General features: G+C 43.4%; 1 protein-coding gene across 1 annotated transcript in view; it reads right to left on the bottom strand.

Moving 5' to 3' along the window:
* LOC121568446 overlaps positions 1-18,638 on the bottom strand; it is a 47,726-nt gene extending 29,088 nt beyond the window's left edge. The window contains exons 1-4 of the mRNA XM_045220929.1: positions 18,418-18,638; positions 12,149-12,465; positions 11,843-11,899; positions 11,574-11,731 (exon numbers count right to left, since the gene is read on the bottom strand). Of these exons, the coding sequence (XP_045076864.1) occupies positions 11,574-11,731; positions 11,843-11,899; positions 12,149-12,465; positions 18,418-18,518 (633 nt within the window). The 5' untranslated portion in view covers positions 18,519-18,638. The remainder of the gene's footprint in view (positions 1-11,573; positions 11,732-11,842; positions 11,900-12,148; positions 12,466-18,417) is intronic.
* Positions 18,639-26,069: the final 7,431 nt, after the last annotated feature.

Raw genomic sequence — 26,069 nt, 5'->3', positions numbered from 1 at the left:
ATGTCCATTATGTTGGCTTCGGCGCCAGAATCCACCAGAGCAGCCAGGGTGTGAGTAGAGTCAGAGAGGCGGAGGTGAACTTGCAGCAAGGGTTTGCGGTCGGAGGACTGGATGGTCATTGAGCTCAACCGGACTCCCCCTATGCCCGGTGAGCTTCGGCTTTTAAAGGGCAGGTTACCACACGATGTCCATCACCTCCACAATAGAGGCAGAGGTTTGAGGTGAAGCGGCGCTGGCGCTCTGCAGGAGTGAGAGAGGCTCGCCCAATCTCCATAGGCTCAGACTGATCAAGCTGACTTGGGTGAGTGGCAGTAGCTGACAGGAGCCCAGTCGGATCTCTCCGAATGCCGGTAGTTGGTGGACCTTGGCGCCCCCTCTCACGACGACGGGTCTGTATCCTTCTGTCGATCCGGACAGTCAGTGCGATGGCTTCATCAAGAGTGGAAGGCAGTTCATGGGAGACCAACTCGTCCTTGATATAGTCAGCCAAGCTATGGAAGAACGCGTCCCACCAACGATGGTGTGTTCCAAGAACTTCGTCTTGCCAGGGTTCGGAAGTCGATGGAATGGTCTGCGACTGTACGTCTGCCTTGTCGAATACTGAACAGTTCACGAGACGCCTCTGCGGTTGGTGAATCCAGGTCAAACACCTTCAGCATCTCCTCAGCAAACAGGTCGAAGGTTGCACATGCGGGGGTTTGACGTTCGAACTCTGCTGTTCCCCAGAGTCGAGCTCGGCCCGTCAGGTGAGTGATGGCATACCCGACCCTAGCCCCTCCGTGGCGAAGGTCCTTGGCTGCAAGGAGAACTGAAGTCGGCAGCTAGTCAGGAATGGCCGGACCTGGGTAGAATCGCCGTTGAACCGCTCGGGGTTTCCAATCTTGGGTTCCGGGGCAGCGGCTGAAATGACCGGGGCAGGTAACTCGGAGGCAGGGCTGGTGGGCAGACTGGCTGGGGTAAGGTTGGTGAGGAGTTGGATGATCCTGGCGAGTTGTTGTTGCTGCTGCTGGGACTGCTGCTGGTGCTGCTGGAACTGCTGATGCTGTTGGTGGCCGACCTGAAGCAGAGAGGTGATGTCGCCGCTCATGCGACCTAGCTCTCTCTCAGTGTGTTCCAGGCGTAGCATGGCGGTGGGTTGCTCAGGTTCTTCGGTTTCCATGTCGGGGGAAGTGTGCGCTGAGTCCATGATGGTCAGATCGTACTGTCACGGTTCAGACAGACGACAAGAGGACCACAATTGCGTCACACCAGAAAGTTTATTAAAACTTAAGGGAAAAGGGAAGTAGGGAGTGAGTGAAGGCTCCAGGGGTTATCCCGTCCAATGTGCTGGGTCTGTGCCCCCCCCAGTGGCAGCGATGCGTCCGATGACGCCGGTGGTTGGTGGTCCAGAAGTCCTGGGGGAGGAAACACAGACACAACGGGGGCGGATGAAACAAGGCAGAAGTACAGTTCAAGGGAAATCCAAATACGTTGTAGCAAGGCAGAAGGCTGGTCAGAGTTACCGGGTCGAAGAGTAGTCAGGAGTCGTAATGGCAGAGAGCAGGTCTGGTTTTCCTGGGGCAGAAGAGTATCCAAGAATCAGGCAGGTCCGGGGTCACAAAACAAGGGTGAGCCAGAAGCGCGAGCACACAGGTTCCGGGTGTGAGCTTTGCAGACGATCTGACAAAGGAGAGCTGAAAGACGGGACTTTAAATACTGGGAGAGGTTAGTGGGTAATGCAGCGCAGCTGGCAGAGTAATTAGAGCCGAGCAGAGCAGGAACAGGTGGAGCTCGTTAGGCTGAGTAGAGAGAGAGAGATGAGCAGAGTGGAAGATAGTGGAAACACATTAAGGTGGTAACCCGGTGGAGTGAGAGGGCTCATGACATCATATGAACAAGTATAAGGTTGCTGCAGTTTGACAGTGTCCCCCCATGTGACCTGATTAGGAAAAACTGGTTCCATCATAGCCCTTAATCTTCTAAGAACTGATTAATCAGCTTTCCTGTTTGGTTTAACAGATAAGGAAAAACTACAGGCCCCAGGGGGTAGAACTTGCCAGTTATCTTCAGGTATGTGGATGATCAGGGCTATATTCAGGAACGTTTCTTGGGCTACTTTGATGTGTCAAGTGGGCGAGATTTGCAGTCTGTGTTTAACTTCATGGAGAAACTTGTTGTTCAAACCTACGACGGCACAGCTGTAATCGATTGTATCTGCTATTTGTATTTATAGTAAGTCCCCTCCTGTTCCCTGATTTAAGAGGTGATGAGAGCTCCACTCCACTACGATTGTCAACTCTCTCCTGACGTGAACTGAAGCCACGTCTCATGTGCCCGCTCATCCACTGGCATATTGAATGTTTCCTCTCCAAGTGCTGTGAGTACCCCTTTAAATGTTCTCTCATTACTGTATGTAGAGTCAATCACACACACAATCACATTATTACAGATCAATGATTTTACTCCTTGCTTGGACTAACTCATTCTTAGCTCTTTTGTCTGTGTAGTGTGTTAGTTTTGTCTTCCCAATCAAATTCTGTCCTGCACTGAAGTCAAGCCTCTGAACACCTCAACTCATGACTGATACCCTCATTCAATCACTGCTGTGATCCCGTCCCAACACCGTGTAAGTAGCCCTCTCATTCCCATTCCCCATAATATTGTACTATAAATATTGTACTATAAATGTCTTTATGGTCCTCTGTAGCTCAGCTGGTAGAGCACGGCGCTTGTAACGCCAAGGTAGTGGGTTCGATCCCCGGGACCACCCATACACAAAAAAAAAATTATGCACGCATGACTGTAAGTCGCTTTGGATAAAAGTGTCTGCTAAATGGCATATTATTATTATATAAATAAATATCTCTCCGAAAAGCAGAAGTGCGGAGGTGTGTGTTTCATGATTAACGACTCATGGTGTAATTGTAGTAACGTACAGGAACTCAAGTCCTTTTGTTGATCAAATGCCGACCGTATTTTCTCCCAAGAGAATGTTCTTCGGTTATAGTCATGGCCGTGTACAGTGGGGAGAACAAGTATTTGATACACTGCTGATTTTGCAGGTTTTCCTACTTACAAATCATGTAGAGGTCTGTCATTTTTATCATAGGTACACTTCAACTGTGAGAGACGGAATCTAAAACCAAAATCCATAAAATCACATAGTATGATTTTTAAGTAATTAATTAGCATTTTATTGCATGACATAAGTATTTGATACATCAGAAAAGCAGAACTTAATATTTGGTACAGAAACCTTTGTTTGCAATTACAGAGATCATACGTTTCCTGTAGGTCTTGACCAGGTTTGCACACACTTCAGCAGGGATTTTGGCCCACTCCTCCATACAGACCTTCTCCAGATCCTTCAGGTTTCGGGGCTATCGCTGGGCAATTCGGACTTTCAGCTCCCTCCAAAGATTTTCTATTGGGTTCAGGCCTGGAGACTGGCTAGGCCACTCCAGGACCTTGAGATGCTTCTTACGGAGCCACTCCTTAGTTGCCCTGGCTGTGTGTTTCGGGTCGTTGTCATGCTGGAAGACCCAGCCATGACCCATCTTCAATGCTCTTACTGAGGGAAGGAGGTTGTTGGCCAAGATCTCGCGATACATGGCCCCATCCATCCTCCCCTCAATATGGTGCAGTCGTCCTGTCCCCTTTGCAGAAAAGCATCCCCAAAGAATGATGTTTCCACCTCCATGCTTCACGGTTGGGATGGTGTTCTTGGGGTTGTACTCATCCTTCTTCTTCCTCCAAACACGGCGAGTGGAGTTTAGACCAAAAAGCTCAATTTTTGTCTCATCAGACCACATTACCTTCTCCCATTCCTCCTCTGGATCATCCATATGGTCATTGGCAAACTTCAGACGGGCCTGGACATGCGCTGGCTTGAGCAGGGGGACCTTGCGTGCGCTGCATGATTTTAATCCATGACGGCGTAGTGTGTTACTAATGGTTTTCTTTGAGACTGTCCCAGCTCTCTTCAGGTCATTGACCAGGTCCTGCCGTGTAGTTCTGGGCTGATCCCTCACCTTCCTCATGATCATTGATGCCCCACGAGGTGAGATCTTGCATGGAGCCCCAGACCGAGGGTGATTGACCGTCATCTTGAACTTCTTCCATTTTCTAATAATTGCGCCAACAGTTGTTGCCTTCTCACCAAGCTGCTTGCCTATTGTCCTGTAGCCCATCCCAGCCTTGTGCAGGTCTACAATTTTATCCCTGATGTCCTTACACAGCTCTCTGGTCTTGGCCATTGTGGAGAGGTTGGAGTCTGTTTGATTGAGTGAGTGGACAGGTGTCTTTTATACAGGTAACGAGTTCAAACAGGTGCAGTTAATACAGGTAATGAGTGGAGAACAGGAGGGCTTCTTAAAGAAAAACTAACAGGTCTGTGAGAGCCGGAATTCTTACTGGTTGGTAGGTGATCAAATACTTATGTCATGCAATAAAATGTAAATTAATTACTTAAAAATCATATAATGTGATTTTCTGGATTTTTGTTTTAGATTCCATCTCTCACAGTTGAAGTGTACCTATGATAAAAATTACAGACATCTACATGCTTTGTAAGTAGGAAAACCTGCAAAATCGGCAGTGTATCAAATACTTGTTCTCCCCACTGTATATCCCCCCTCAAGCCGATACCACGACGGCCCTCAAAGAACTTCACTGGACTTTATGCAAACTGGAAACCACATATCCTGAGGCTGCATTTAATGTAGCCAGGGATTTTAACAAAGCAAATTTGAGGACTAGGCTGCCGAAGTTCTGTTGTACTCGCGCTGCTAAAATCCTCGACCATTGCTATTCGAACTTCCGGGATGGTTATAAGGCCCTCCCCGCCCTCCTTTCGGCAAATCTGACCACGACTCCATTTTGCGCCTCCCTTCCTATAGGCAGAAACTCAAACAGGAAGTACCCGTGCAAAGGACTATTAAACGCTGGTCTGACCAATCGGAATCCACGCTTCAAGATTGTTTTGGTCACCCGGACTGGGATATGTTCCATGTAGCTTGCGAAAATAATTTAGACATATTCACTGAAAAGGTGACTGAGTTTATCAGGAAGTGTATAGGTGATGTTGTGCCCACTGTGACTATTAAAACATACCCTAACCAGAAACCGTGGCTAGATGGTAGCATTAGCAAAAAAAACTGAAAGCGCGAACCACCGCATTTAACCATGGCAAGTTGACTGGGAATATGGCAGAATGCAAACATCAGTATAGAGACAAAGTGGAGTCGCAATTCAATGGCTCAGACACGAGACGTATGTGGCAGGGTCTACAGACAATCACGGACTACAAAAGGAAAACCAGCCACATTGCCGACACCGACGTCTCGCTTCCAGAAAAGCTAAACACCTTCTTTGCCCGTTGTGAGGATAACACAGTGCCACCAAAGAGGCCCACTACCAAGGACTGTGGCTTCTCCTTCTCAGTGGCCGACGTGAGTAAAACATTTAAGCATGTTAACCCCCGCAAGGCTGCCGGCCCAGACGGCATCCCTAGCCGCATCCTCAGAGCTTGCGCAGACCAGCTGGCTGGTGTGTTTACGGACATATTCAATCTCTCACTTTCCCAGTCTGCTGTTCCCACATGCTTCAAGATGGCCACCATTTGTTCCTGTACCCAAGAAAGCAAAGGTAACTGAACTAAATGACTATCGCCCCGTAGCACTCACCTTTGTCATTATGAAGTGCTTTTAGAGACTAGTCAAGGAATATCACCTCTACCTTACCTGTCACCCTAGACCCACTTCAATTTGCTTACCGCCCCAATAGATCCACAGACGATGCAATTGCCATCACACTGCATACTGCCCTATCCCATCTGGACAAGAGGAATACCTATGTAAGAATGCTGTTCATTGACTATAGCTCAGCATTCAAAACCATAGTACCCTCCAAGCTCATCATTAAACTTGAGGCCCTGGGTCTGAACCACGCCATGTGCAACTGGGTCCTGGACTTCCTAATGGGCCGCCCCCAGGTGGTGAAGGTAGGAAACAACATCTCCACTTCTTTGATCCTCAACACTGGGGCCCCACAAGGGTGCGTGCTCAGCCCCTTCCTGTACTCCCTATTCACCCATGACTGCGTGGCCAAGCACGCCTCCAACCCAATCATCAAGTTTGCAGAGGACACAACAGTAGTAGGCTTGATTACCAACAATGACAAGACCGCTTACATGGAGGAGGTGAGGGCTCTGGGAGTGTGGTGTCAGGAAAATAGCCTCTCATTCAACGTCAACAAAACAAATGAGATGATCGTGGACTTCAGGAAACAGCAGAGGGTGCACCCCCCTATCCACATCGACGGGACCGCAGTGGAGAAGGTGGAAAGCTTCAAGTTCCTTGGCGTACACATCACTGACAAACTGAAATGGACCACCCACACGGACAGTGTGGTGAAGAACGCGCAAAAGAGCCTCTTCAACCTCAGGAGGCTGAAGAAATTTGGCTTGGCTCCTAAAACCTTCACAAACGTTTCCAGTTGCACAATTGAGCGCATCCTGTCGGGCTGTATCACCACCTGGTACGGCAACTGCAGCACCCGCAACCGCAGGGCTCTCCAGAGGGTGGTGCTGTCTGCCGAACGCATTACCGGAGGCAAACTACCTGCCCTCCAGAACACCTACAGCACCCGATGTCACAGGAAGGTCAAAAAGATCATCAAGGACATCAACCACCCGAGCCACTGCCTGTTCACCCCGCTATCATCCAGAAGACGAGGTCAGTACAGGTGCATCAAAGCTGGGACCGAGAGAATGAAAAACAGCTTCTATCTCAAGGCCATCAGACTGTTAAATAGCCATCACTAGTACATTAGAGGCTGCTGCTACCTATTGAAATCACTGGCCACTTTAAGAAATGGAACACTAGTCACTTTAATAATGTTCACATATCTTGCATTACTCATCTCATGTGTATATACTATATTCTACTGTATCTTAGTCCAGCCGCTCTGTCATTGCTTGTCCATATGTATTCTTAAATTCCATTCCTTACTAGATTTGTATGTATTGGGTATATGTTGTGGAATTGTTAGATATTACTTGTTAGATATTACTGCACTGTCGGAGCTAGAAGCACAAGTATTTTGCTACACCCGCAATAACATATGCTAAACACGTGTATGTGACAAATAAAATTTGATTTGGAATAAATGCTTTAGGTTAAAATAATTACTCTGACGATTTTTGAAACACAATTTGTCGTCTCTGTGTGTCCCGCGCCTATACCGTGGGTCTCCCATCCTCCTCAATTTTCAAGTCACCAGCCTCCACTGTGTGCTATGTACTTACAAACCAACTTATCAACTTTCACACAGCCAATGTCTGCAAGAAAACACATCATTATACAAATAAAAAACTCAGCCGCCACAGGCTTCAACCTCATTGTGTAAAGGTGTATCCTGAGGAAAAGCCGGCTCATGGTTACAAAGCTTCCTTATGCAGGCAACGTCTCTTCTGTCTGAGGTCACCTCAGATTGTCTGGTTCATCATAAACATACTCTGCTCATTGGCGTAGCCAAAAGGCACAGTGCCCTGGGATGTTATTGCATTGGTGGAACAAGTCTCAGAGGCAACTTGTAGGAGTGGGCGAGCATGTAACAACCTGTCGCTTCCCGTTGGTCCTTAAATCTTTACCAACATTCTTTCCACGCTGCCTCCTCTGCTCTGTCAGATAATATGGTACATACAGTGGGGGAAAAAAGTATTTAGTCAGCCACCAATTGTGCAAGTTCTCCCACTTAAAAAGATGAGAGAGGCCTGTAATTTTCATCATAGGTACACGTCAACTATGACAGACAAATTGAGAAAAAAAATTCCAGAAAATCCCATTGTAGGATTTTTAATGAATTTATTTGCAAATTATGGTGGAAAATAAGTATTTGGTCACCTACAAACAAGCAAGATTTCTGGCTCTCACAGACCTGTAACTTCTTCTTTAAGAGGCTCCTCTGTCCTCCACTCGTTACCTGTATTAATGGCACCTGTTTGAACTTGTTATCAGTATAAAAGACACCTGTCCACAACCTCAAACAGTCACACTCCAAACTTCACAATGGCCAAGACCAAATAGCTGTCAAACGACACCAAAAACAAAATTGTAGACCTGCACCAGGCTGGGAAGACTGAATCTGCAATAGGTAAGCAGCTTGGTTTGAAGAAATCAACTGTGGGAGCAATTATTAGGAAATGGAAGACATACAAGACCACTGATAATCTCCCTCGATCTGGGGCTCCACGCAAGATCTCACCCCGTGGGGTCAAAATGATCACAAGAACGGTGAGCAAAAATCCCAGAACCACACGGGGGGACCTAGTGAATGACCTGCAGAGAGCTGGGACCAAAGTAACAAAGCCAACCATCAGTAACACACTACGCCGCCAGGGACTCGAATCCTGCAGTGCGAGACTTGTCCCCCTGCTTAAGCCAGTACATGTCCAGGCCCGTCTGAAGTGCATTTGGATGATCCAGAAGAGGATTGGGAGAATGTCATATGGTCAGATGAAACCAAAATATAACTTTTTGGTAAAAACTCAACTCGTCATGTTTGGAGGACAAAGAATGCTGAGTTGCATCCAAAGAACACCATACCTACTGTGAAGCATGGGGTTGGAAACATCATGCTTTGGGGCTGTTTTTCTGCAAAGGGACCAGGACGACTGATCCGTGTAAAGGAAAGAATGAATGGGGCCATGTATCGTGAGATTTTGAGTGAAAACCTCCTTCCATCAGCAAGGGCATTGAAGATGAAACGTGGCTGGGTCTTTCAGCATGACAATGATCCCAAACACACCGCCCGGGCAACGAAGGAGTGGCTTCGTAAGAAGCATTTCAAGGTCCTGGAGTGGCCTAGCCAGTCTCCAGATCTCAACCCCATAGAAAATCTTTGGAGGGAGTTGAAAGTCTGTGTTGCCCAGCGACAGCCCCAAAACATCACTGCTCTAGAGGAGATCTGCATGGAGGAATGGGCCAAAATACCAGCAACAGTGTGTGAAAACCTTGTGAAGACTTACAGAAAACGTTTGACCTGTGTCATTGCCAACAAAGGGTATATAACAAAGTATTGAGAAACTTTTGTTGTTGACCAAATACTTATTTTCCACCATCATATGCCAATAAATTCATAAAAAATCCTACAATGGGATTTTCTGGATTTTTTTTTCTCATTTTGTCTGTCATAGTTGACGTGTACCTATGATGAAAATTACAGGCCTCTCTCATCTTTTTAAGTGGGAGAACTTGCACAATTGGTGGCTGACTAAATACTTTTTTTCCCCACTGTATGTGGGATAGCATAAAGGCAACTACCCCCATAACCAAATGTATTGATGCATGGGGAAGTCGCACACCTACACACAAATACTTGGTTAAAAATACGCTTTATTACCTGTCTTTTTCCAAAGTGATGTAATCACTTCACAGACAGGCTTACACCTACGATGTTAGTGTCACATTGAAAAAAGTTAACTTTCAATGAAGAAATGGCATCCGTATGGAAATAGCTTCAACATCTACTGATGGCTTAAAGGGTGCAATCTGTGATAGCTACTGTACATCAATCTTTTGACTTTTACATTTAATGATATACAAATTGATTATTGAAGAATATAACATATGCCTCATGAGCTTAGATCAATTGTCCTACTGTTGTAGAAATATTTGACTAATAGATAATCAACTCAAAAATATCTCTCAAGACACCGGAGCTTGTGAATCCAAGAATTAGACTTTATTGCATAACAAAGCCGAGCTTGCTCCATGGAACAACTGTCTCTCTCTGGCTTAGAGATCTCTTATATACACACAAATGAAAAAACATGCGTACATTCCTAACTTATTTTAGTTCTGCCCCACCCTTCTTTTTCAACGTCCAGCTGTCACACAATGTCCACTCCAAAATGTAATGAATGCTTTTTTCTATATGAAGCCTCTCATCATTCTATTGGCTGCGTGGCTTAGGCCCCTTCTTAAAAAACTAATATAATGCACACTGTTGAGAGCCTCTGTGAAAGAACACATGCATTCATTCAAAACACAGCATATACTACATGTCTATATTCCTTATTTAAGCATGTATCTGGATTATAAAATATCAAACATGTTTATTATATTTTACCTTTGGCATCTCCCTACATGTGCCATAATGATACATAAAATAATCCTATACTACCTATTGTCCTGCTTTTTGGTAACACATTACTTGACACCCAGTGTCATGACACAGTCATAACATGTCAAGCAGGTAGCTTAGTGGTAAAGAGCGTAGTGCCAGTAACCGAAAGGTCGCTTGTTCTAATCCCCGAGCCGACAAGGTGAAAAATCTGTCTGTGCCCTTGAGCAAGGCACTTAACCCTAATTGCTCCTGTAAGTCTGCTAAATGACTAAAATGTTATAATATGTCATAACAGCTGACATAACTTATCACAACCTGTCATAATATGGTAATAACTGTCATGACCCATATGTTTATACCTGTTGTGAAATACAGTATATTGCGTTATTTTATTCAAATTAGCTTTTTCTTTACAGTCATGTTGTTTTCATCATATTGTAAATAACTTGTAGAAAATATACTTTATGACACTGTCATAAAGCATTATGACCATCATAATCATATATGCCAGATAGGCCTATCATGTACATGCCCTTATATCAGTCAATAAGAGGGTGCCCTGTCCAGCTCCTGAAATCTGCTCCTGCATTCATCCCAGTCATCAGCAACAGAGCATTGGGGTAGGTGCATATGTGACATCAATGTGTGCACAATTACAATGATAATTTTAATATGGTCAATTAAAAATATATACAAAGCGTAAACATACTGTTGAAATGTAGGCTATGGTGTAATGGAATGTTTTGCCTTGTGTAGTAGGTTTTGTGGGTTTTGACACTCTTATGTAGGAGTCACTCACCACCTTCCGGAGACATTTGAAACCCCACCTCTTTAAGGAATACCTGGGATAGGATAAAGTAATCCTTCTACCCCCCCCCCCCCCAAAAAAAATAAAAAATAAATAAAATAAATAAAAAATAAAATATTGGAAAGTGGTTATCCCACTGGCTATAGGGTGAATGCACCAATTTGTAAGTCGCTCTGGATAAGAGCGTCTGCTAAATGACGTAAATATGCCCTTGAGCAAGGCACTTAACCCTAATTGCTCCTGTAAGTCGCTCTGGATAAGAGCGTCTGCTAAATGACTAAAATGTAAATGTAAATGTAATGTGTCTTAACCTGCCATAAAGTAACACAATATGTCACAACAAGTCTAAATATGTGTCATGCCCATATTATAAACGGTTATGACAAGTTATGTCAGCTGTTATGACATATTATGAAATGTTAACATGTTATGACACTGGGGGTCAAGTAAAATGTTACCGCTTCTTTTATGACATTGTTTGTAAACAATGTAATTTCATAAACAAGCACTGTATAGCCTCAAAACATGGTTAAATGTATCATTTTGAGCACCAGGAAAGGATGGAATGGAGAGGGGAGTAATGATCGCTGAGATCAGAAATGAATCTTATGGTGTCTGAGATATTAATTGTCATCCAGATATAAGTGTTGCCCGGCACCAGTTCAGGGGAGCTGCAGTGGTCGGGTATTGTGAGGTAGAGAGGGGAAGGCAGGGCGCTGACATGGCCACGCGAGGCCTGCATGGACATGGTGTTCACCATCACGATGGACCGCTCGTTCATCTTCACAGACACACTTTCCACTGTCCCTAGCAGAACTGGACACACACACACACTTTAGATCAGCGTTGTGAAGCTACTGTACATCAATGAATCAAATTATTGAGTCATGTTTCCTTTCATCCTGTGCTTCAAACTGGAGGCCTTACCTCTGGTGTGACACAGATCTTCCGTCTTCAAATCCTCCAGTGGTAGAAGCCTAGGTCCTGAGGATAATGAAAACAGTCTAATCAAATGGGCTAAGACAGAGACAGACTCCAAGCAGGGACCCATCAAAAGACACCCCCTTTATTTTATATGAACTACATATAGAATCTTCATATCACTCGTCTGGCCTGTAGGTTGGTCTTTCGGAGACCCTCCAGAGATAAACAGACGCAACTCAAACTGTGACATAAATCATGGATCGATGAAAAATGGGAATCGTGTTTGGTTTATATCCTGTTCCCACTGACCTGGAATCATGTTCTTGCTGGTGGTGTGTGGTTCAGGCCTTGGGTGCAGGACCCCCGCGCAGCAAGACCACAGGGAGGAGTTGGGGTAGCGGTGCCCACAGCAGGTGAACCCTGGCTGGGTAGGGTAGAGCAGGTCTAGCCCTGGGGCAGAGCAGCAGGTCTGGGTGGAGCCGGCCTCCATCAGGACACTCCCACAGCAATGGCTCTCCTCTGAGACCTGCAGGTTGTACAGAGTCCCTGCACAGCACTTCACCTTGCCACCGCTGGGATCATAAGCCTTCCCTCCACAGCAGGACATGTTCCCCCTCCTGCTGTGTCTGTGCGGTGAAAAATATTTGACCTCCCATTACCAAAATAGCCCATATCATCTCTCAGATTTTGGTGCCTATTGTGCTGTCATGTTGGGTGAACTCAGAGCCAAATGTAATGATGATTGTTTATAATTGATTGGATTTTATCCATTCTATTTCAATGAAAGCACTCAAGGAAATGGAATCTGGAGAGTTCTAGCTATAAGAATGATGAGTTTTAGCCCATTGATTCCTTGAATCAACAGATTGAGCAATGAAGAGAGATGATCAGTGGCGTGTATTCATGGATGCCAAGGGAAGCCAGGCTTCCCCAAAAAATTTATAAAGAAAAAAACATATAGTCACTCTGTGTTTTCATATTTGTCCTTCAATTCGCAAGAGGATGAATGTATTTAACCAGAAACAGTGTCAAGTGAAGCCAGTTTGGATTTGGCTTCACTCCTATCACATTGCATCAAGAGAAATACGTAATTGACAGAAACAACTTGAATTGTTGCAACTTGTTGTGTTGTTGTTATCCGGTGGCTAGCTACGTAGCGACAATTGTCACTTTCCTAAATTTGGACTTTTTTTTACTTAATTTTACTTAATTCTCCGTACTGGCCAATCATTATAACCGTGATTCTGATTCAACCATAAATTCATACATTGTGCACCTTGACTGAGAGGATAGAAGTTCAATATGTAGCTAGATGGCTAATGTTAACTAGCAAACGTTGCCCATGAAATGAAGTTAGGCTAGCAAGCATGCATTTTAGCCAGGTAGCCTAGGACAACAAAAAATAGTGTACTCTATGACAGTCATATACCATGAAAGAGAGGAAGATGGCAATGGTGTTTCTCTACAAGTAGGGTGAGTCAACATATTTTTTTCTACTTGTGCGCATGCACACACACACATCAGAACCATGGACAGCCACATCATATTTAGCTTATGTTGATTGGACTCAATTGTTTTTGTTATATTTTATATGTCACTGCATTAGACTAAGCATAGGTGATATGATGATGCTGAAATGGTGCTGGAAGAATGGAAACGGCTCCCGTTTTCTTTGCGACTTGCGGTAACTCTCTGTGGTTCTAAATCAATAACTGTTTAGTAGTCGGAAAATGTCAGAAACATTAACTTGCTTGACCATGAAAGTACCACATTCATCTGTACAAACAATAGTACGCAAGTATAAACACCATGGGACCACGCAGCCGTCATACCGCTCAGGAAGGAGACACTTTCTGTCTCCTAGAGATGAATGTACTTTGGTGCAAAAAGTACAAATCAATCCCAGAACAACAGCAAAGGACCTTGTGAAGATGCTGGAGGAAACACGTACAAAAGTATCTATATCCACAGTAAAACGAGTCCTGTATCGACATAACCTGAAAGGCCGCTCAGCAAGGAAGAAGCCACTGCTCCAAAACCACCATAAGAAAGCCAGACTACAGTTTGCAACTGCACATGGGGACAAAGATCGTACTTTTTGGAGAAATGTCCTCTGGTCTGATGAAACAAAAATAGAACTGTTTGACCATAATGACCATCGATATGTTTGGAGGTAGTAGCATCATGCTGTGGGGGTGCTTTGCTGCAGGAGGGACCGGTGCACTTCACAAAATAGAAGGCATCATGAGGAAGGAAAATTATGTGGATATATTGAAGCAACATCTCAAGACATCAGTCATGAAGTTAAAGCTTGGTCGCAAATGGGTCTTCCAAATGGACAATGACCCCAAGCATACTTCCAAAGTTATGGCAAAATGGCTTAAGGACAACAAAGTCAAGGTATTGGAGTGGCCATCACAAAGCCCTGACCTCAATCCTATAGCACATTTGTGGGCAGAACTGAAAAAGCGTGTGTGAGCAAGGAGGCCTACAAACCTGACTCAGTTACACCAGCTCTGTCAGGAGGAATGGGACAAAATTTACCCAACTTATTGTGGGAAGCTTGTGGAAGGCTACCCGAAACATTTGACGCTAGTTAAACAATTTAAAGGCAATGCTACCAAATACTAATTGAGTGTATGTAAACTTCTGACCCACTGGGAATGTGATGAAAGAAATAAATGCTGAAATAAATCACTCTCTCTACTATTATTCTGACATTTCACATTCTTAAAATAAAGTGGTGATCCTAACTGACCTAAGACAGGGGATTTTTACTAGGATTAAATTACAGGAATTGTGAAAAACTGAGTTTAAATGTATTTGGTTAAGGTGTATGTAAACTTCCGACTTCAACTGTAAATCTCGGTCACAAGGCATGTGAACTAACAGGTTATAGAGCAAACAACGAAATTATCACAACACATAGGATGTATATGTCATTTTTTTCTAGTATTGGCTTCCCCAGTGATTTTTAACCACACGCCGCAACTGAACATTAAGAGAAACCATCAGCAAAATCAATTTTTTTATATCCTATTTTTTTATAAGGGCAGTGTATTCAAACATTTACTTTAGGTCAGTGTCTTGAAGCCGCTGTACATCATTCAGTGAATCCCAAAACAGCCCCTTGCCCCTACCAACCTTCTTGGAGGGCTCTCCATTGTCCCATCAGCTTCAGAACATACTCATTACTTGAATGATGCAATTCCTGTTCCACATTTGAAATAATAAAACAATCATGAAAATGTGTTTTACAATATATAAACCTAAGTAACAATTAAATATTTATTTTTGGATGTATTTATTTTGTTATGCGTCATACCTCAAAATCAGAGACAAACAAAATACACGTGGCTCATAATTAGAAACGCCTTTTCATTCGTTTGTATGAAATTGTGCAAACTCCAAAACAGTCTAAATGGTTATCGGAGGGTCTAATTATCCCCTACACCCTCAATAATGTTCACTCCCTCAGCTTTGAGACACTTGTGCATATGGAGGAGACGCGTGTGAATGCACAAAGTGGTCGGCGAGGGGAAGGGAGTGATTTAGGATTCAGTCACAGGGTCAAAACGAAAATTGATTCAAGTGCGTCACTCACAACAGCACTGTTTTCACGGACGTCACACTTGTTTCATGGCCAAAGTATTGAGTAATGGCATCGGTGTAAATTCAGACTGCCATGCAACTTCCTGGGAACAGCACTAGGGGTTACAACCCACAGTTTGAAGAATGGAGAATTGTTTGTTAATGATGTGTTCAACCACATGTTTCCACATGGTCTCTAGAATTTAGATCAGCATGTGAATCCGCTGCCAAAACACATAAGTAGATTCAAGTGCTTTTTTCTTTCCCGTCTGTGGCAGGTATGCCCTCAGATATGGTAAATTTTTCTGTATTCCCATAAACAGATTTCAGTCAATAATGAACAACATTTACTTTGAAAATACTTTAGTAACATTCATAAAATCCCAAACAAGAATCAATCTGATTCCTCCTTAACTTCCTCCTAAACACTGAGGTCAAGCACAAGTCACACAAGACTATACAGCAGGAGAACTTTAGACCGTCAGCTGCAGTGGAAGACACCCTTTTCAAAGATGTCAGATAGGCTAACATACTCTGTCTGTTTGTCTCTCTAGAGACATGGTGCATTCCATTGACCCGTGGCCTCCCACAGAATTGTCTCACATCTGAGGTAGTGGGAATGTTGGGATATTTTTCTATCCCACTTGCATCCACGTCTCTCAGACAGACACATACAGTACAAAGATGCTGACCCAGGCTAAGACAGTGGGAAAATAATTTCTCAGTTTGTTATAGTGCAAACACGCATGCATGAGTGCACACACCTGCACGCACACACATACATTTCAAGACATTGCATCAATATGTAGACAGGGAGGCTGGATACAGCAGCGAGGGAGGCTGGATACAGCCTGCTAATCGTTAGCCTTTAGGCACTATGAACTGTGCTTGAAGACGGTAAGGATCCCATGTCTTTGGGATAAACTACCTGGTGTCACGCCCTGGCTCGGGGGACTCTCGTATGTTGAGCCAGGGTGTTAGTTTCTATGTTTTGTTGTGGGTTCTAGGTTATTGTATTTCTTTGTTTGAGTGACTCCCAATCAGAGGTAACGAGTGTCAGCTGTTGGCTCGTTGTCTCTGATTGGGAGCCATATTTAACTATCTGTCTTTCACGTTGTGTTTGTGGTTTCTTGTTCATTTCGGTTTGTGTGAAACCGTAGACGTCACGTTTTCGTTTGTGTTTTTGATCGTGTGATCATTTAGAGTAATAAAATATGTTCACCTTCAACGCTGCGCATTGGTCCTCTATGTTAGACGATCGTGACAGAAGAAACCACCAAGATGGGACCAAGCAGCGTGTTCAGGAGCCATCGCCAGGGAGATCCCTCACAGATCTCCTTCGCCTCCTGGACTGGGTCAAGCCGAGGGAGGAAGACAAGGGCTTGACATTATGGCAGAAGGGCGAGAAGCTGGCGAGGGATATGGAGACGTGGTCCACGGGTAGGAGAGACGCCCCGAAAATTTTTAGGGGGGGGCTCACGACGGCGGACCAGCAGGAGGCCGCGATAGAGCGGTCCAGTGGGTTGCCGGAGAAGGCCGCCGGGTTACGGGGGCCACTGGTAGAAGAGGGGATGGAAGGTGTGGAGGCACGGCGAGAGGTACTGGCGTGTGTTGCCAGTCCGGTCCGGCCCGTTCCAGATCCCGGTGTAGAGCCAGTGGTGTGTGTCCCCAGTACGGTCCGGTCTATTCCTGCTCCCCGCACCCGAACCTGCGGTGCGCGTCGCCAGCCCAGTCCGGCCCATTCCTGCTCCCCGCATCAAGTCTGTGGTGCGTCTCGTCAGCCCGGCTCTGCCCGTTCCTGCTCCCCGCACCAGGTCTGTGGTGCGCGTCGCCAGCCCAGTCCGGCCCATTCCTGCTCCCCGCATCAAGCCTGTGGTGCGTCTCGTCAGCCCGGCTCTGCCCGTTCCTGCTCTCCGCACCAGGTCTGTGGTGCGCGTCGCCAGCCCGGTCCGGCCCATTCCTGCTCCCCGCGTCAAGTCTGTGGTGCGTCTCGTCAGCCCGGCTCGGCCCGTTCCTGCTCTCCGCACCAGGTCTGTGGTGCGCGTCGCCAGCCCGGTCCGGCCCATTCCTGCTCCCAGCACCAAATCTGTGGGGCGGTTCGTCAGCCCTGTCCGGCCCGCTCCTGCTCCCCACACCAAGCCAGTGGTGTGCGTCGTCAGTGCAGCACGGCCCGTGCCTGTTCCCCACACCAAGCCAGTGGTGTGCGTCGTCGGTCCGGCACGGCACGTGCCTGTTCCACTGGGCCGGATCCGCCGCCTAGGCGGAGTGCCCACCCGGTCCCTCCCCTGTTGTGTTTCGTTGGCGCGGTCGGAGTCCGCGCCTTTAGGGGGGGGTACTGTCACGCCCTGGCTCGGGGGACTCTCGTATGTTGAGCCAGGGTGTTAGTTTCTATGTTTTGTTGTGGGTTCTAGGTTATTGTATTTCTTTGTTTGAGTGACTCCCAATCAGAGGTAACGAGTGTCAGCTGTTGGCTCGTTGTCTCTGATTGGGAGCCATATTTAACTATCTGTCTTTCACGTTGTGTTTGTGGTTTCTTGTTCATTTCGGTTTGTGTGAAACCGTAGACGTCACGTTTTCGTTTGTGTTTTTGATCGTGTGATCATTTAGAGTAATAAAATATGTTCACCTTCAACGCTGCGCATTGGTCCTCTATGTTAGACGATCGTGACACCTGGCTAGGTTCAACAACAGATTTAGGATCTTAATTTGATCACCCTGTTGCAGGATAATATTCCTGCAATGCAGGAAATGTAAAACTTGCAGTGTATTTTAGGTTTAAAATTTCCACTTTGAAATTTCTGACTGGATTCTCCCTTATGAAAAATGTATCAACCCTTACAAAAATGTCCATTATTTATAATCCACATAATACAGTAATTCACATTTCCTGTTGCTGCAGGATTATTTTCCTGCTGTAGCAAACTGGCTCAAATTAAGATCCTACATCTGTACAACCTTAACAGTTTCCACTCTACAGAGCAACTCACTTGAGTCCGTTGCAGCAGATTTCATTCTGAGGGTCGTATGTCTCCTCTCCACAGCAGTGTTTGTCTGGATCATCGAGATGAACACGTGACCCACACACCATTTCACGGGATGGCAGATACAAGTGGCCACCTGGGGAGCACCGGTGCCCATCCTCCACCCCACGGTGCAAGGTCTGGTTACAGCACAGCACCCCTCGGTCCACTACACCATAGGGAGTTTTACCGCAGCACTGGGAGAGAGAGACACCAGTCAGCAGGGTATCAACACACACCCAACATGAATAACAGACACACATACAGACATGAATACTGACAATTTCATGCACACACACCGTAGCATGTTCATACCCTAAATTCACACACAATCATAAAAGTCCACTTGCTAGAAAAGGATGTCTGACTATCTTTCTTACCAGGGGACCTTTGCACACATCCTCTACCGACAGAGTGCCAAGCGATAGAAAAGAGACCCAAAGAGAGCTCTCGTTATCCGTCGTCTGACACACACTCACACAGAAGAAAAGCCGCTCTACTCTAACAGGTTGCCGGGTGGGGCTTACAGAACTAACTGTGCAGCCGAAACTGACAGTGTACAGCATATAGCCCAAATAAAGCAAACACCACTAAACATAGTCATTGTTACTGGCAGAATTTCTCCCTGATACACTTTTAGATCAAGCAGCAGTCTAGAACATTGGCTTTGAGCATAGGAGACCCACTGCCAATGGGGCCCTGTCAACTTTCTGAGGGAACTGAAATGGGTCTGTGGAAAACATATAGTTTCAGCCTTGTCTTACAATGCCGCTTTTAGTTATTTTGACCATTTAAAAATGTACAAATACACAGATACATCCCTGTAGTGTATAGCATTGTCTTTATGCTTTGACCAACAATTACTCAACAAGCAGATGGATGATTTAAATGTTTTACTTCAATTTGACTGAGATGAGAACTCATTTTAATGTAACGGAGGAGGTTCAATGAGCTAAGCTGTAGGCCTAAGCTCTGTGGGCTAATGGACTCACCAGGTTTTTTCCAAGCGCCCTATTGGACAGCTGCCCGGCACAGCAGATCTTGATGTCTGGATTGTAAACCTGAGGGCCACAGCTAGCACCATCGTGGAGACCTGGTTAGAGAGATGGGAAGGAAGGAGGACGGTGATGGTGGTGATGATCAGATCAAGAATGGTAAATCATCTGTCGAACCTGGCAGCATATACTGTACATACGGTAAAATCAGCATCTATACAATACAGTGCAATGACTGCTGAACAAAACTGGTCATCTGTTAGAAAACGGACTGCTCTTTCACCTACATACTGTATTTGGTGCATTATGGACATATATACACAGTAGCATGCATGAGAGCATCAGCTGTTCCGGACGACTTTGTGATCACGCTCTCCGTAGCCGACGTGCGTAAGACCTTTGAAACAGGTCAACATTCACAAGGTCGCAGGGCCAGAACGATTACCTGGATGTGTACTCCGAGCATTCGCTGACCCACTGGCAAAAGTCTTCACTGACCCTGGACCAGCATTCAGGGACTTCAGCCGTGACGTGACAAGATGGCGTATTGAACGCACAGTGGTGCGAATCACCTCTAGGTAAAAACGTAATATTCAATATCAGTAAGTTAGACTAAATATTAGTGCTTCATATACTCGTGGGTAATATCATTCAATCTGGATAATAACACAAAACAAATCATAAGGCTAGAGAAATGTATGGACAAATATTACAACAACAAGCAACACTCAAACATGACAGAGGGTAAACGAGGAGAATCAATCTCCAAGAGAAAACACGACTCCTTGACGGATACAGATTATTTATGCTTTTCACCACTGGGACTGGTAAGTGTGGAAAGCGATCTGTTGAAGTCGATAAATAACAAACTGGTCATACTAGAGTTGGTCAGTAAGGATGTAAAAGAGTTGAGTGACGATAAAGCTGCGATAATGGAGAAAGATACAAAAAAGTTGAAAGGGACAGTCACTAAGATAGAAACGGATGTTAAGGAACTTAAACGGGAGAAGAACTTTCTGAGAGAAGCCTTACTAAACATACAGACTAGATCGATGAGAGAAAATCTAGTACTTACGGGTATCCAATAAAAAGGAGAGGTTACCGAAAAACAATTGTGAAGGACTTCTTTCTTACAGCACTTCAAATCCCACTCGATGCTATCGATAAAATCCAACTCGAACGTGTACACCGTTTCGGACAAAGAGGACAGAGATATGAGCATCCAATTGTCACCAAATTTGCTTTCTTTAAGGATAAAGTAATGGTTAAAAGCCTAGGTAAAATACTTGCTGGCACAAAAATAGGCATGAATGATCAGTTCCCAAGGCAGATTGCAGAACGGCGCAAAGTTCTGTACCCAATCTTCAAGGAAAATAGATTAAATTAGATTTTCTGCAGATGAGGGATATACATTTTAAAATAAAGTATACATCTAATCTATTCTTTTATTGTCCTATCATGATGGAACTGTCCCCAACCCTATATCCAAGACAACCACCTGAACAACCCATACACCAAAGAGAAGTCCCCATCTGTTTTATGGCCCTGCTGTAAGTTACCTATATGCAGTCAAAACAGAAAGATAAATGCGGTCAGAGACCTACTAGAGCAGCACCACCCCCTCAAGATTCTGAGCCTGCCTGGCAGGGTTGGTCCAACAAAGCCAGAGCCCCCTGATGGGAGAGCATAATATACAAGGAAATTCTCAAAGCTGCTAATGAGAACCTTGATGACCTTGTAACTAGACGGTGGGGATTCCGGTGGGGTACCACCACCCAGGTAGTGGCAGTGCTGGCAACACTGGCTGCAGTAACCCATGGGGAGGGGGTCACACTCGGACAATCAGAGAGGGGGCATATTATTGTGGCCCTGATGGCACAAAATAATCAAAGGTCTGACTGCTAGGAGATGCTTGGGAAAAAATGGTTACAATGGGGGACCAGAGTGTTTGTGTCTCAGGGGAAGAGGGTGGATCTGATCTCCATCACCTAGGACTTAACATAGGTTAATCAAATATCCAATTTTTGCCAATTTTTGCTGTATATGCATTCGTAAAACAGGTCCTTTCTTGAGTTGGGCTCTGGGATGTAACAACCGTTGAGCTTATGGTTGATTGTGGGGGAAAGGGGTTTGTGTGTGTGTGTGTGTGTGTGTGTGTGTGTGTGTGTGTGTGTGTGTGTGTGTGTGTGTGTGTGTGTGTATCCCACATATGTTGCAAGGGGGTAAGGATGTTAGGGAGAATATAGGATGAACCACAATAATTGTTTGCTAAAATAAGAATTGTTTGACAAAAATGTAATGTAATACAATGGCAATCCGGGTTATAGGTAACAATACTTCGCATGAACTGCCGACATTATTACGCATATTAATTGATAATGATGGAAATTTAAAAAAGATATGCAAGATATTTGAATAGATATGTATTTTTAATAGCTATATATATATATATATATATATATATATATATATATATATATATTGAGGTGAGAGCATTGGAAATTATTTTGGCGGTTGACCTGCTTCTGTTTTGTGGGTGGCACTGTGCTGTTTTCGAAGGATGGGTCCTGGCCTCTCGGGGAGGCCCTGTGATCCGTGGGGACGGGGGTGGTATGCCGATCACTGGGATGACAATCCAATTTGGGATGGGGAGGGGCTTTAGCGGGGGGAATAGTGGAGAAAAATTGGAGGGTTACTTAGTAGCAATGCAATATCATGGTACAGCTATATGGACACTCAATCACTATGGTATTTTTTATTGGTACATTTACAAACATATATTATGATAAATAGATTTGAAATCTGTATCTCATTTTGGTAAGTGTTGAAATAAGTATAGCCAGTTATAATTGTAATGGCTTAGCAGATAATAACAAAATAATTAACAATATTTACATGGCTCAAAGAGAAGGAATATAATGTCTATTGTTTACAGGAAACTCATTAAACAATTCTAGATGACGTCCACACTTCTTTGACAATATATATAATAAATTATCAACCCTGCAAGCAATACAAGACTATATTATTATGGTGGGAGATTATAATACTGTTTTAAATAGCTCAATGGAACATAAAGGAAATCACACTACAAACTATCACCCTCATGCTCTTAAGGAAATCATGAATGTCATGGATACATTAGAATTAGTAGATATATGGAGGCTTAAATATCCTGACCTAGTGAGTTATACATGGCGGAGACTCAAACAAGCTAGTCGTCTTGAGTTCTTTCTTATGTCATTCTCGTTGGCATCAAAAGTTAGTGTTGATAGGGGACAGAATGCGGTCGGACCATGATATAATTGGCATATACATTACTATTACTGAATTTCCACGTGGGCGAGGATATTGGAAATGTAATCAAAGCCTATTGGATGATAAAGTCTCCTGTAGCTCAGTTGGTAGAGCATGGTGCTTGCAACACCAGGGTTGTGGGTTCGATTCCCACTGGGGGCCAGTATGAAAAATGTATGCACTCATCGCTCTGGATAATAGCGTCTGCTAAATGACTAAAATGTAAACTTGTTTTAAACTAGGACAGAGGAATTTATAACTGATTTTTTCTGACATAACATAGGTACAGCAAATGCCCTTATTGTATGGGACACTTTTAAATGTGCCTTTAGAGGCCATGCAATTCAGTACTCATCTCAAAAACAAAAGCAATTTAGGTCAAAAGAGTCCATCCTAACAAAGGAAATAGAACGTCTAACAGAACAGATAGATAGCAATAAAAACTGTAACATAGAGGCTCAGAATAAATTAGAGGAAAAACAAAAATAAATGGAGAAACTTATTCAAGAAAGATCAAGTGTAATATATTAAAATAAAGCAAACTGGATGGAATATGGGGAAAAATGCACCAAATAATGTTTTTATCTTCAACATAGAAATGCTACTAAAAATAATTTACTGAAACTGGTTACAAATGACGGAGTCACCAATGATTCACCAAATGATATTTTGAAGGAGGAAGCAAAGCATATGTTTTCATTTCAGTTGCCTCCATCTCCTCTAACTGAAGCTAATTGTAGGGATTTTTTTTCTATTGATAATGTAAAATCAACAGCCATACAGAAAGACTCATGTGAAGGTGAAATTACAGAGGAGGAACTTCTGGATGCAATTAAAGACTTTAGGTCCGGGAAAACTCCAGGGTTGGATGGCATACCAGTCGAGGTATACCAAACCTTTTTTGATATACTAAGCAGACCGTTATTAGCATGTTTTAACCACTCCTATGTAAATGGTAGATTATCAGACACTCAAGAAGAAGGTCTGATTTCGTTATTACTGAAACAGGATACAAGTGGGAAATAAAAAGATCCAGTCCATTAAAAAAAAATTGGAGGCCCCTTACACTTCAGTGTTGTGATGCAAAAATTCTAGCAAAATGTATAGCGCATAGAAATATTCTAATCAAACAGGTTTTTTACATAGACGATACATTGGAGATAATATAAGGCAAGTACTGGAAACAATAGAACACCATGAAAAACCTGGGAAACCAGGCCTGCTATTCAAAGCAGACTTTGAAAAGGCATTTGATAAAGTACTACTGGACTTTATATATAAATGCCTGGAGCATTTCAATTTAGGAGAATCTCTTATAAAATGGGTTAAATAAATAATATATATAAATAATTGGTCATTTAGCAGACGCTCTTATCCAGAGCGACTTACAGGAGCAATTAGGGTTAAGTGCCTTGCTCAAGGGCACATCGACAGATTTTTCACCTAGTCGGCTCGGGGATTAGAACCAGCGACCTTTTCGGTTACTGGCACAACGCTCTTAACCACTAAGCTACCTGCCGCCATGTATAGTAACCCTAGGTGTAAAATAGTAAATAATGGCTATTTCTCTGAAAGTTTTAAACTGTCAAGAGGACTAAAACAAGGTTGTCCAATATCGGCATATCTATTTATTATGGCCATCGAAATGTTAGCTATTAAAATCAGATCCAACAATAATATCAAGGGATTAGAAATCAAGGGTTTAAAAACAAAGGTGTCATTGTACACTGATGATTCATATTTTCTTTTAAGTCCACAACTTGAATCCCTCCACAGCCTCACAGTGGATGTAGATACATTTTCTAACCTCTGGATTACAACCATATTATGATAAATGTACTATATTACGTATTGGATCATAAAAAAAAATACAATTTTTACATTACCATGTAGTTTACCAATAAAATGGTCTGATGGTGATGTGGATATACTCGGAATACATATCCCAAATGAAATAAATGATCTCACTCCAAAAATGTTAATAGTAAGTTAGCAAAAATAAATAAGTTCTTGCTACCATGGAAATGTAAATACCTGTCTATTTGTGGAAAAATCACCCTGATTTAACTCTTTAGTATTATCCCAGTTTACCTATTTGCTTATAGTCTTGCCTACGCCTAGCGAACAGTTTTTTAAATAATATGAAGAAGAAAAAAATCAGTTTTCTTTGGAACGGCAAGCCAGACAAAATTAAATGGGCCTATTTATATAATTAATATGAATTCGGAGGACAGAAATGATTAATTATTAAAGCATTAGACCTATCACTAAAAGCTTCAGTCATACAGAAGTTATACTTCAATCCGAACTGGTTCTCTAGCAAATTAGGAAGATTGACTCACCCCCTTTATTCAGATTACAACCTCTCACTTTCAGTTATTTGAAAAGGAAATAATCTCCCAAATATCACTATTTCTAAAACAAGCCATAGAAAGTTGGTTGCAATTTCAATTTAATCCTCCAGAAACGACAGAACAAATAATGCAACAAATATTGTGGTTAAACTCAAATATACTAATTGATAAAAAACCATTAAAAAATTGAAATGTTTAAAAAATTTATAATCTTCATAAATGATATCATAGGTAGGACTGGTGGAGTTATGTCGCACATGCAGCTAACAAAAACATATGGAAATGTCTGCTCTACCCAAAATTGAAACCAAATAATTGCAGCATTACTGCAAAAATGGAAGAGGAAAGTGGAAGGGGGTAAAAGTAAGGAACTTGTCTGTCGGCCCTGCATTAAAGGACATAAGTGGTTAAAGAAAATTGATAGCCGTCCCATATAGATTGCAAAATAGTTGGAAAGATATTTTCTACGTACTCATTCCATGGCATAGTGTTTATGAACCGATACACAAAACGACACCGGATTCAAAACGTAACATTTTTCAATTGAAATTATTATACAAAATTCTTGCTACCAATATAATTATTTATGTGGGGGATTCAATCTTCCCAGCTCTGCAGATTTTGCTGCGAAGAGACATTTATGGCTTGTTTTTGGTCACAGGTCCAGGAATGGCTGAAGGATTGCAATTTTACCTTGAGCTAACCCTGCAGATAGCACTACTGGGTGATCTGAAAAGTCATAGTCAATCTATCAATAATATAATAATACTTTTAGCAAAAATGTTCATTTTCAATTTACAATCTGTAGAAACAATGACAATAGAAGGGTTCTGAACTTTTGTGAAACATCACAGTACAGTTGAAAAATATATGGCAAATAGAAATCCACTATGGATGGTGTTAAGAGATAGATGGGAGGTGTTGAATGGAGCTGAAGGATGGGACTAATAACCACTAACAACAACTAATAACA

Source organism: Coregonus clupeaformis, chromosome 6, assembly GCF_020615455.1.
Source record: "Coregonus clupeaformis isolate EN_2021a chromosome 6, ASM2061545v1, whole genome shotgun sequence".
NCBI lineage: Eukaryota > Metazoa > Chordata > Actinopteri > Salmoniformes > Salmonidae > Coregonus > Coregonus clupeaformis.
The sequence above is the reverse complement of the archived record's forward strand: the minus strand, read 5'-3'. Positions and strand labels throughout refer to the sequence as shown.